Source organism: Corvus brachyrhynchos, unplaced genomic scaffold (genome assembly GCF_000691975.1).
Source record: "Corvus brachyrhynchos isolate BGI_N302 unplaced genomic scaffold, ASM69197v1 scaffold115, whole genome shotgun sequence".
Classification (NCBI taxonomy): Eukaryota; Metazoa; Chordata; class Aves; order Passeriformes; family Corvidae; genus Corvus; species Corvus brachyrhynchos.
Window position 1 is genome coordinate 23093073 of NW_008239553.1, and position 12225 is coordinate 23105297.

At 55.6% G+C, this 12225-nt stretch overlaps 1 protein-coding gene across 1 annotated transcript in view; it reads right to left on the minus strand.

Annotated features, from left to right (window-relative positions):
• LTBP2 (latent transforming growth factor beta binding protein 2) overlaps window positions 1-12225 on the minus strand; it is a 65386-nt gene that overhangs the window by 4801 nt on the left and 48360 nt on the right. Inside the window, exons 17-35 of the mRNA XM_017741650.1 lie at window positions 11579-11704; window positions 11255-11383; window positions 10732-10851; window positions 9660-9779; window positions 9329-9451; window positions 9007-9132; window positions 6517-6639; window positions 6090-6215; window positions 5870-5992; window positions 5509-5640; window positions 4186-4311; window positions 3369-3512; window positions 2904-3095; window positions 2701-2781; window positions 1965-2093; window positions 1591-1731; window positions 1178-1345; window positions 424-687; window positions 46-195 (exon numbers count right to left, since the gene is read on the minus strand). Coding sequence (XP_017597139.1) covers window positions 46-195; window positions 424-687; window positions 1178-1345; window positions 1591-1731; window positions 1965-2093; window positions 2701-2781; window positions 2904-3095; window positions 3369-3512; window positions 4186-4311; window positions 5509-5640; window positions 5870-5992; window positions 6090-6215; window positions 6517-6639; window positions 9007-9132; window positions 9329-9451; window positions 9660-9779; window positions 10732-10851; window positions 11255-11383; window positions 11579-11704 — 2643 coding nt within the window. The remainder of the gene's footprint in view (window positions 1-45; window positions 196-423; window positions 688-1177; window positions 1346-1590; window positions 1732-1964; window positions 2094-2700; window positions 2782-2903; window positions 3096-3368; window positions 3513-4185; window positions 4312-5508; window positions 5641-5869; window positions 5993-6089; window positions 6216-6516; window positions 6640-9006; window positions 9133-9328; window positions 9452-9659; window positions 9780-10731; window positions 10852-11254; window positions 11384-11578; window positions 11705-12225) is intronic.

Below are 12225 nucleotides of genomic sequence, written 5' to 3' on the forward strand. Positions count from 1 at the left end.
CCGGCAGGGGCCAGCCGCGGCCAGGGGACGCGGGGCTTCACTCACCCACGCAGGCCATGCGGGTCATGTCCAGCTGGAAGCCGTCGAAGCAGTCGCAGGTGTATCCCTCCGGGACGCGCACGCAGCGCCCGTTCTCGCAGCCGCTGAGGATCCCGCACTCCTCTGCCTGCAGCCCCTCGAAGCCCTCGTAGAGGCCTGGAGGGCGGCAAGGGGGGGTCAGAGCAGGGTGAGCCTCAGCCCAGCTGCAAAGGGGATATCGGGCGTGCAGCAGGACAGTGCTCGTGGCGCCAGGACTGACTCAGAACAGCCAGGAACAGAGCTTGCTCCAAGCCTGGAGCAGCCTGGCCAGGGTGGGAACTGCCAGGCAGTCCCCATGGACACAGTCTGGGTGGGAAGGCACTTCCCTGTGCCTCCAATACTCACCAGCTTGGCTGGGCAGGTAGCGGGGTGGAGACCGCGCTGGGCCATGGTGGAAAGGGCTGCCACGAAACTCACTGCTGGGTTCCCTCCGAGGGAAACCAGCGTCGGGGTTTCCGTACTCAGACTCCAGGTAGTTGTAGTAGGGGCTGGGAAGGCCATAGTGGGGATCTTCCAAGCCCGGTCCATACTCATACCTAGGTCGTTCTCGGAGCTCAGCCCCTCTCTCACTGCCTTCACTGGCCCCATTACACAGGAAAGCAAAATCAGCTGCAGGTGATGAGGAAAAGGAAGGGTCAGTGCAGCCCGGCTCAAGGTCCACTATATGGCCAGAGGGTGTGCATCCACACTGGGTCAGGTGAGCCAGGCCTGCATTCAGTGCCCTCCAAAGCTGCAGCTCTGTAGTTTGTCGATTGTCAAGAAGACTAGCTCCTGTCTGCGGCCAGCAAGTCCTTGAGCAGCAAGAACCCCACTTCCCAGGGTGCTCCCATCCCCAGCTGCAACTACCTCCTAACCTGCGCAGAAGCAACAGGTTCAACTTTCCCCTCAAATACCTTGGACTCACTGCAAACCAATTTCAGGTACATTCTACCCACTGGTGCAGCTCAGCCCTGGAGAAATGTGTGGGGGGTTACTTACTCCTTGGGCTGGTTCAAGCAATGCAGAGACCTTATGCAGCAGACCTGCACGACATGACACTCAGCAGCCCAGCCCATTCCCACCGCTGCTGGGAGATGCTTGCCCATGCCGCCCCACTTACCGGAGGACCTGTGGGGACAAAGTGCGCAGTTCTGGCCCCAGGCTTCACCAAGCCGGCAGCAGCACTCGGTGTATGTGGTCTGCTGGCCATGTAGCAGGTCTTGGCAGATGTAGTCAGCAACGGTCTGCCAGCAGACATCCAGGTGGATTTCATACTCCTCCAAGGCATCTGTGAGTGACACAAGCAAAGGATGCCATGAAAATCATCCAGAAGAGTGCCTGTCCGTCTTGTCCCAAGAGGGATGACCATGTGCCCCAGCTCCTGCCCCCTCCCCGCCCCAGCTGCACCTTGTGCTGGTGCTGAAACACTTCGGTCAGACACCACATCCCCACCCACTGCTCCCTCTTGGAGGACCCAGCCATGGGGCAGGATGTGTGGGGCAAAGGTGTGCTGTAGTGGGGGATCAGGCTCACCTGCCCTGCTGGAGAAATTCACACACCGGTTGCCAGTGGCATCCAGCACAAGAGGGAGGCTGCAGAAGCAGTGGTAGGAGCCTTCTGTGTTCAGACACTCACCGTTGATGCAGTACACTTCGTTCTGACACTCATCCTGATCTGCCCACACACAAGGACAGAGCAAGGTTTCAGGCTGGCAGACATGAGCAATGTGACCCTTTCCCTGCCCAAACAGGGACCTCAGGGGCCTCAGGCCCCCCTCTCTTGTTCCCCAGGAGGGCCCAGGAAGCCTGTTACCTAGACCTGGCCTAGCAGGGACAAGTCGGGGTGCAGCAGCACAGCTGCCCCTCCGTGCGCAGTGGGGTGCCCACTGCTCTTTGAGGCCATCTTACCAACACACTCAAGCCTGCTGGAGTCATAGAAGTATCCTGTACGGCAGAAGCACTTGTAGCCCGGCACCGTGTTCAAACACTGTCCATTGCGGCAGAACTCAGAGCCAAATATCTCACACTCGTCCATGTCTGAAAGAGGGATGGAGGGAGGGCAAGTGTCTCAGGAAGCAGAGCCATGGAAGCAAGGTGGGCTGGGTGCTATACCTGCAGAAAGCCATCACAGCACCTTGCCTGGATCACTGACAGGTCCCCAAGTGAGCCCCCCACCTCTCTCACAGGCCCCATGCTTGGGAACAGAGGGGGAAGCACCCCCAGGCAGAGCAGGAGGAGGGATGGTGGGGAATAGGACACTTTCACAAACAGGAAATTCATGTGTGTCTCAAGAACACAACCCCCATGGAGGTAAAGTGCCAAAGACTGACTGAGCTGGCCATTGGGAGATCTGATCAGTAACTGGAAGAGCTGTGTCTTAATGGTCCCCTTCCCTGGTTCATAATGAGAGATTTGGACCAAGAATCACTGCCAGCAACGAGGCAGGACTGGCAGGAGGGGCACTTCCAGCCCAACGATACTGGCAATCTGGCATTTCTCTGGAATGAGGAAAACAGCAGCAGGATGTTAGCATCCTTCACAACAGGCCTGGGGAGATAGTTCTGTCAATGCATTTTCATGCAGGGCTTTACATAGTGCTCTCACTCTTCCCCCGGGAAGAAATGAAAGAAAATGGTGCTAGTACCTGTGAAAGAGACTTTTCCTGAGAGCAGATCTTTCTGGGGAATATAGCCCTTCCCAAGAGGGCAGATCTCCTGGTACTCCACTGACCAAGATACAGATGCCAAGAGGAGACGGAAAGAAAAGATGCAGCTCGTTAGTGCAATCAAGGTGGAGCTGGCAGGCAGAGCACTGGCCCTGCTGGGTGTGGTGGGGCCACAGTCCTACCTGTGCCTGGGATGGGGCAGGGGTAAGTCTCACAGTTGTCACCCCAGGCTGCCCCCACAGTACAACAGCACTCCTCCTTGGTGATGTTCTTGGCCAGGACGCTGTCACACAGGCGAACGTCACTGATGTGGTAGTAACACTGCTTGCGCTCTGCACTGTCAGAGGGGTGGGCTGCGTGTGTGTCGGAGCCCTCTAGAAGACAGCAGAGCAGGGACAGGATGGGGTCCTTGGCACCCCAACGCAGCATCCCATACCTAGGAGGTCCCAGAGCACACCCATCACCAGCAGTGTAGCCTTCCCAGGTCCTCACTTTGAGGCTTCTGAGCTCTCCCCAGACAAAAACTTGCCCATATCTGTGAAGGCTTGTACAGCCCTGTCAGCCCCTCATCTTTATCTCACCCCAGCCAGGGCTACCATGCTCCTGCTCTAGCTGCCACCCATGCTCTGTCCTAGTTGCCTACTCACCCATGGCAGCTTGGGGCTTGCACTGCCCTGCCTCTGTGTCGTACTCCTCGTGGTCACTGGGGCAGAGGCACAGGAAGGATCCCTCCACATTCTCGCAAAGTGCAGTTCCGCACACGGCGACCATCAGTTCACACTCATTCACATCTGCAAAGCAAGGGGTAACAGTGGGCAGCAGGAGCCCTGCCTCTGCATGGGCAGCCTGTGCACGGTCTGCAGCATGAGGTTACCCTGCAGTAGGGAAATGACAGCTGCTAGGGACAGCTGAGAACTGTGTTCACACTGCAGCTCAACACAAGTGTGGCAGGAGCCTCATGCCCTTCTCTTAGTGGATTCAGAGCCTGAACTCCAGCTTGCTAAAATCCAGTGGGTTGCTGGATCACAGAATCATCTAGGTTTGGAGGTCTCCAGTCCAACCACCTGATCAAAGCAGGGTCAGTTATAGGAACCCACCAGGCTGCTCAGGGCTTTTTCATAATACACCCTGCCTGTTCTCTACAGGCACCCATTAAAGCACCTCTCTAGCACCTTCAGTGCCTCTATCCCCCAAGGACCTCCTTTCCACCTGGACAGAAAAGGGCTCCATGTTCACTGGGAAACACTCACTTTTTCAGAGCCCGGTCCTTTGCAATCCCAAAATCTGCTGTGATAAGGGGAGGGGTTTTGACTCCATGAGCTGCCCCGTCCATGTGTGTGATTCTCAGTGCGTGAGTGCAGTCCCTGTCTGTGGTCTGGGAGCCATCACACAGCAGGGACGCCAGCCTGGCATCTGCCAATGGCTCTCCTTTACTGACTGGCAAAGTGATCCTGGCAGACTTACCAATACAGTAGTGCCCGGAGGGTGAGCTCTCATAGCCGCGGTCACAGAGGCAGCGGAAGGAGCCGTCTGAGTTCTCGCAGAAGCCGTGGCTCCCGCACAGCGTCTCGTTGGCACATTCATCAATGTCTGCAGCAAAGCCAAGAACAGGAACTGTCCTAGACCCCACTTTTCCCAATGGACACCCCTACTCAGGCCCTTCTGCTCTGACCCCAGCATCTGGGGCTGGGATGGGCATTCCGTTGATGTGAGCAACTGGGTCTGGCTGCTCCAGTCACTCACCTTGCTATAAGTGTGCATGTTAAGAGAACCTTCCTGCAACACTCAGAGCTGCAAAGAGGCCATGTGAATAGAGCAATAGGGGCAGGGCAGGAATGGGAAATTGATGGGAAGCATGGGAGGTGACAGTCAGAAGTGACTGAGGGTAGCAGTTTCCTGCAGAGGTGTAAAGGGACACAGAGCCTACAGGCTCACATTGGCAGGAGATACAAGCATGCAGCTGAAGTGCGTGAGGCAAGTGCAGATGTATAGGATGATACCCTCCTGCTCCATTCTTCTTGACCTGGTCCTTCTCCAAGTGCTATATGCTATGGGGTTGGACAATCAAAGCTGGGTTCTCTGCTTACAGAGGGCAGGTTTACAGCCCTGCTGTCTGCATCCTGTTACCCTCCAACTGCTGCATGGAAGTTTTCTTGAAGCAGTCATAGCAGCTATGTGTCCACAGCCCATGGTTCCCAAGACCAGGAAGCAGCTTTACATGCTAAGGCTGAGCCTTACTGCAGCCCAGAGCCCAGTGGCTGGCAGCAGTTCCTCCCTGCTGCAGCCTTCCCTGAGCTGGGGGGAGCCTCAAAAACTGCAGAAACCCCTTTGCTCTTTTCTCTTTGCTGGAGCCTGGGCTTCAAACCCAGACTCTCCAGCCTAGTAGGCACTGGTACCAGCAGCCTTTCCCCTCACCCAGGCCTGCCAGGCAGGTGACTGGCACTGGCCCCAGCAAACATAGCTTACAGGGAGCTGCAGTCCAGCCCCAAGCCTGGAATGGCTGCAACCTGCCCAGGAGTCTCCCCAAGCGGAAAGCAGCACAATGCGGTGTCTGTTCCAGATGCCAGGAAGAGAGAAGTCTAGACGAAAGCAGGCAGCACAGCCAAGAAAACAAACTCTCAGCATTATCTGCCTCCCCACCAGCCACACATTTCCTCCTCCTCCTCCTCTTCCTCCTCCTCCTCCTCCTCCTCCTCCTTCTCCTCCCCTGTGCCTCTGGCAGAGATGTCCCATAACCATCCTGTTCCTGCCAGAGAGAGGGACAGGGAGACCCAGGGCTGTACTCACCAATGCAGTCACCCAGGGGTGTCCAGTGGAAGCCAGGCTGGCAGCCCATGATACAGCGGTAGGAGCCCAGGCTGTTCTGGCACCGCCATGTGCCGCAGATGGCATCCCCATATTCTTTACACTCATCCACGTCTGCAGGGAGGAGAGCAAAGGGATGATGATGGTCAGATGGGGACCCTGCTTGTTCAATACAGCACCTGGGTCTGCTTCAGTTGGCCAGAGGCCTTGAACCAATGCTAGTCCTCCTTACAAGTCACCAGCAACTTTGAGTGCTGGGAGCAGAACTGCCCTCCCCCCTGCACTGGCTTTATTCATCCCCTTAAATTCTGGGAGGCTGATCTCTCCAGCAATGAGCTCTCACCGACGCAATCATCAGTCTCCTGGGAGTGTTTGAATCCATTTTCACACAGACACCTGTAGGAGCCTTCCGTGTTCAGACACTGGCCTTGCGAGCACAGGGACTTGTCTGCACATTCATCCACATCTGTGAAATCAAGACAAAAACATCAACCTGGATCTCACAGCAGGGCAGGAAGCAGAGGGCAGGACCTAAGGTCTGTCCCTGCCACCCTCCAACTCACCTTGGCAGCTGACTCTGCCAGCCACATTTGAGAAGCCAGGAGCACAAATGCAGAAGTAGGATCCATGACTGTTGAGACATTCGCCATTGGGACTACAGATCTCACTGTTCAGGCACTCATTCACATCTGCAGAGGGAGCAGAATCAGGACCATGCACCCAGCCCTGAGGTACATCCTTCACCAAAGCCACATGGATTCCCTGTTCCCAATCTCTTACAGGCAGCCCTCAAAGGGCTCCTGGCCCCATTTTTTTCATCATGGAAACAGAGATCTTCCCTGTCCATGGTGAGCCTGGATATGACTACAGCCTTATGGATGTGGCATGCATGGTGGCATCACTTGCCTTGGCACTGGCATCCTCCCTGCTGAGAAAGAAGAGGATCCAGTATGTGCAGGACCCAGAGGGCTGCATGGATGGGGTTCGTACCTTGACACACGGTGCCATTGATGAGCTCAAAGCCAGTCTGGCAGTGGCACTCATAGGAGCCTGGTGTGTTTCTGCACTCTCCCCCCAGGCACTGAACAGCAGGGTCCTCACACTCATCCACATCTGCCAAGAGAAAGGGCACAGCACAGAGTGAGGCCCCCCAGCTCTTTCCACCACTGGGGAAGATCCCCATCCAGAGAAGCATCACCCAGATGTTGGCCTGCAAAGTGGGTTTGAGCTGCCCTCCTAGACCATCCCGTCACAGTGAGAAGAGGGCAGAGACTCCCTGTTACCAGGGTGTGCAGATTCATCCCAGAATCTTCACTTCCTTCCATCACAGGGACCAGAAAAACACTATCCCAGCACCAAGTCAGTGGTGCCCAGTGACAGGACCAGAGGCAAGGGGCACAAGCTGAAACACAGGAGGTCCTGCCTGAACACTCTCTTACTGTGACAGTAGCAGAGTACTGGCCTAGGTTGCCCAAAGACACTGTGGAGTCTCCCTTTTTGGAGATACTGAAAAACTATCTGGATGTAGTCCTGGGCAGACAAATCTTGGTGGCTCTGCTTGAGCAGTGGGTTGGATGAGATGACCTCCAGAGGTTCCCTCCAACTTTGGACATTCTGTGATTCTGTGAGCACAGGGATACTGCTAATCCCAGAGACCATCTCCAGCAGAACTCTGCTCTGGGTACAACAACCACCAAGAGGCCAGTGCAGAGTCAGAGCTGCTGACAACTCCTCTCTTCAGCCAACTGCACAAGAGCAAACACCAGGAAAGCAATGCAGCACCAGCCCTACCTTCTAAGGCTCTGCCTTCCCACTTGCCAGACTTGCTTACAATGTCCTTCTCATGGGAGAGCTGTCCAGGGGCCTACAACAACTCTTACCCAACTGCAGAGCTCTCCACAAACCCTCTCTCACCCAACTCTCCCAGGCCTGGGCCAGAATCTGCTGGCACTCTGAGGATTTTGCTCACAGCAGAGGAGAGAGGGACACCTTCCCTTGCACAGAGGGCTGCGAGATGCCAGCAGATTGCCTGCAGCCCTTGAGGTAGGGGCAAGCACTGGAGAACACTGCACAGACAGGAGGTAAAGCCCTGAGACTGGCAGCTTCTGAGGGTAGGGAGGAACATTTTCCCCTCTGCAGAGCACTGAGCATGCCACAGGCACAAAGAGCATCACTCCCTGTGGCCTCAAGGCAGGATTCCCAGTTTTTCAGTCTCAAAGGGTTGCAAGTAGCAGTATTATTGAATCCTTCTGGAGAGGAATCAAAACCTAGTTTATTTACAAAAAAACTATCACAAAACCCTTATCATTTTTCAAATATGAAACTTCAATCCATAGACAAGGCCACCAGCCAAGGCAGGGAGGAACATGCCATCCTGCCATCAGGTCAGTGTGACCCAAACAGTATCAAACCCTGATAAGATGCCCTCATGAAATGGCTGGGGCAAGGTGGCTGAGATGGGGCAGCTCATGTGGAGTCCTGGGAAAAGGGGAGGGCAGATGTAAGGCATCAAACCACAGCTCTTCCATCACACCCAAAAATCAAATGGAAAATAAGTTCATTTCACACTGGCTTTCTCAGACCTCGAAACAAAGAATTAAGGGAGGAAAACTTCCCTCTCCTCCCACCCTGGAGGCCCCCATACAGGGGGATCCTTCTGAGAGTCACATCAAAGGCAAGATCTTCCATTTGCCAGCTACGTGCAGGCTGCAGAGCTCTGCAGTGCTCCAGAGATAAATTCTCAGCGCGTGGCCATTCTTTAAACAAATACCTTTGCCAGCTCTGCCCTTTCCCTTCCCTTGCTCCAAACAGGGAATTTGCATCAAGCCATCTCAAGCCCAGGATATCCCCCACAGTCAGCCATCAGAGAGGGAGTCTTCCTGCTTGTGCTGGGGCAGTTCAGCTCTAAAGCTGGGACTGAGCACTCTCATGTCTCAGCAACCAACACAAACCAATACTGCTCTTAACTCTCTGCCAGCATCCCCCACGCAGCACAGCCCTTGATCTAAGCTTTCCCTTTAAACATGTCTAAGTTACATTAGGGGCTGGGGAAAAATGATGAAACCTGGGTGCCCACAGTCTCTCCCACGGGCTGTGGACCCAAAGTTTCTCCTTCTGTTGAAGACCTACATTTGAAGTATATGCTCCCAGGCACACAGTTCTGAACTAAACAGCACACAACTCTACAATGTTTCCAGGCCTCCTGTACTCCTCTGGCCTTTGTCAGCATCTCCTAGATCATCATTAGTCCATGAGTCCTTCCCCCCGTTCCTTTCCTGTGTGAGCACAATCAGCTTCGTGCTGCTCCAAGCGACATCTGCTCACAGCCTTCCATGCTCTCTGCTGAACAGGAAGCTAAAGAGCTGGAAAAGGATCCTGAGGCTAAAGAAGTCCTCCTGCCCCACCAGTAACCCAGCTATGGCAATGTCTCTTCCCTCAATTCCTCCAGCACCCGTGCCTCTGTTCCTGAAGAAGGGATACCTTCACACATGCTGCCATCTCTGGAGACAGTATAGCCGGTGTCACAAGACGTGCAGGAATAGGAGCCCTCGGTATTGAGGCAGAGTCCGGAGGGACAGGCAGCCTGGGCGGTGCATTCATCGATGTCTGCATAAACACGAGGGAGAGTGGCATAAGTGGAAAAAATGCAGAGCAACCATGACCAAGGGCACATGTGCTTGGGGAACCAGCCAGCAAGCTGGCCAGGACTCAGGCAGAGCCAAGTGCTCGGGGAGAGCCTAGGGAAACCTCTGGACTGAGTGTGTGACACTTCAGAGTGTCTGGACTCGTGGCTCCCTAGTACCTTGGCAGCTCTTCCCATCAGGTGCCACCTCGTAGCCTCGGTAGCAGGAACAGCGGAAGGAGCCATCCAGGTTGACACATAGTCCATGAGCACAAGTCCCCTCCACAAGACATTCATCCACATCTGTGTGATGCAGCAGAAGGCAACATGGCATGGGAGGGTGCTCAGGGCACTCCCTCCGCACATGCTATGAGTGCAATATGCCCTGGCCAAACAGGCTGGCTGCCTGCAGGGGAAGGATGCCGCCTGTGCCCCTGCTCCTTTTGAGGCTTACAGGGAGCACTGCCGTGGGGCATAAGGGTGCTGCCCAGAGGCAGCCCAAATTTCTCACCAATACATCTCCCGTTCCTGGGCCGGTAGCCACCCCCACAGCTGACACACTTGTAGGATCCTAGTGTATTGACACATCTCCCACTGGGGCAAGAGCTGGGATCCAGGCACTCGTTGACGTCTGCCAAGAAACACAGTTCTTTCAGGCTCCCAAAGGTAAACAGTGCAGCAGACTCCAATGTATCCTCTCCAGCTGGATCCTCAGAGTTTCCCTCCAGGGCACAGTGATACCCAATAGGAGCTGAGATGAGTTTGCCGGGGCTTAGACAGAACTTCTTATGGCCCCACCTATCCCTCAGGATCCTACACCCACACCTGAGGGCTGACATAAGTCAGCAGCGAAACTCACTGCTGCAGGATGTTGCCAAAGCCAGGAATGTGCATGGGCAGAGAAGGGGATCAGAGAACATCTGTGCAGGGCTGGCTCATCAGGGCGTTTCATAACTGCAATTAGGATGCAACCTCCAGCTCAGTTGTCCTTAAGGCAAGTGCTTTCTGGAGGCCGTGTGGGGGAAGCAGCATTCTGTGCATGCCCTGTTTCCCGTACTGCCTCCTAAAATAGCCTCCCACTCTGTGATGGGGATGAGCTATTGAGAAAGGGGAATTTTTGATCAGGCACATCCTATGTTCACAAGGGTGAAAGCTCTGAAGGGCGGCCCGGGTCTTGCCATGTGAATGGGATGCAGTGGGGATGGGTGGCCTGAGCCTCTGCAGCCTGCTCTCCCTTCAGTCTACCTGCCAGCATGACAATTTTGTGACAGAGCCAAGGTGGCATGAAAATATATAGGCATGTCCTCCCATAATGGGAAGCTGGAATGGGCTGGTCATTAGGGAACTCCATGGAGAGGTGGGAGAGATCTTGGGAGAACTCCATTCCCTCTGCCCAGGAAAACCTGTTCCTCCTGCAGTCAAAGGAGAGGACAGGCAGTCCTTGGAGTGGGCACAGGGCAAACAAATGTGGGGGTGTCCTACCTCCCTTACAGGAGGAGAGATGGAGTGATGAGAAAAGGAGGTGTTCAGCCATACACAGGGTGGGTTGGAGTGGCAGGAAAACCGGGAGCAGCAAGCTTCACCTTCACACTGTCCTCTGGGGCCCATGGTAAAGCCTTCCTTGCACTGGCAGTGGTAGGAGCCGGGTGTGTTGATGCATCGCTGTCCTCGGCAGATAGAAGGCTGCTCACATTCATCTCGGTCTGCCAACACACAAGAAGACAGTTCTGAGTCTTCCCCCATCAGTGTCAGGAAGGCTGGGTGCAGGAGAGGACCTGCTCCACCTGCAGCTGGCTCTACCCAAGGGATCTGTGCTGAGGCTCTCCTCTATCCCCCATCTGCCCTAGCATCCCCCTTGCCGTGAAGCAGGGATCAGGGCTGGCATCACTGACTCCTGCCCAGATCATCATGGGCAAGGTCCTACCCCTAAGCAATCCCCATGGATTAAGCTGTCCACGGGCAGGCCTGTGGGAAGGGAGGGTGTGCATGTGCACATGTGTGTGCATGAGTGCATGTGTATGTGCACAGTCATGAGAGGGCGTGAGGGTGAGAGAACAAGAAGGCCCTGGAGAGATGGCAGCCTTGTGCTGGGTAAACACTACTTACCCTCACAGCTCTGCTTGCCCGCTGAGACAGCCAGGGTGTACCCAGAGTAGCAGAGGCAGAAATAGGAGCCCACACTATTGATGCAGCGACCTTTCCCAGCACAAGGGTCTTTCAGACACTCATCTTCATCTACAGCCAGGCAGGGAAGGAAGACCAGCAGTCACCACCTGCAGCTGCCTGCAGCCCCCTGCCAGCCCTGCCGTGCAGCAGATGGGCAGGGCCTCAGCAGAGCTGCCAGAAGACCTTCCCCCAATGGCCTGAAGGACTGAATGGGCTCTTGAGGCCCAGAAGGCTGAGCAGTCTAACCATCAATTGCCAACCTACCAATGCAGTGGAGGCGGCTGGGGTCCAAGGTGTAACCAGGGTGGCACAAGCAGCTGTATCCCTCTGGGGTGAGAACACAAGCACCAGCTCCACAGAATAAGGGTGAGGAGGCACAGCCACTGACCCCTGCGAGGAGAGAGCAGAGTGTTGGGAGCAGCACCAAAACGGTGCATGAAATCTAGTGTCTGCTTTGTGTCCCAAGCACCATGCCAGGAGGCTGCTTTTTCCCTTCTTGGAGAGTGATGCTGAGCCTGCTCCTCTCCTTCTTCAGGCTGCCTGCACCCACGGGGCAGCAGGGAGGACACAGCAGACCCTGCCACCTCCTCGGGCTCCTCTGGCCTGAGCTGGGATGCCCCAGTGCCCTATACGGCTCACCTGCACTGCACCCCCATGCCTTGAAATAGAACTGGCAGCAAAGCCTGACACCTGTGACGGGGTTCCTTTTGGGGTGACAGCAGGGCCCCCCCGCCCCGCACCACCCAGCTAAGCCGAGCACAGGCAGCAGTGAAGGGGCAGCGAGGCACCACACACCCCTCGGCATCGAGCCAGCCGGGGGGAGTGGGGGGGCAGCCCAACCCCAAACAACAGGCTATTGAGGAAGACGCATTCCTCAGCAAGGTGCCTCCGCCCGGCCTGCTCCCCAAGGG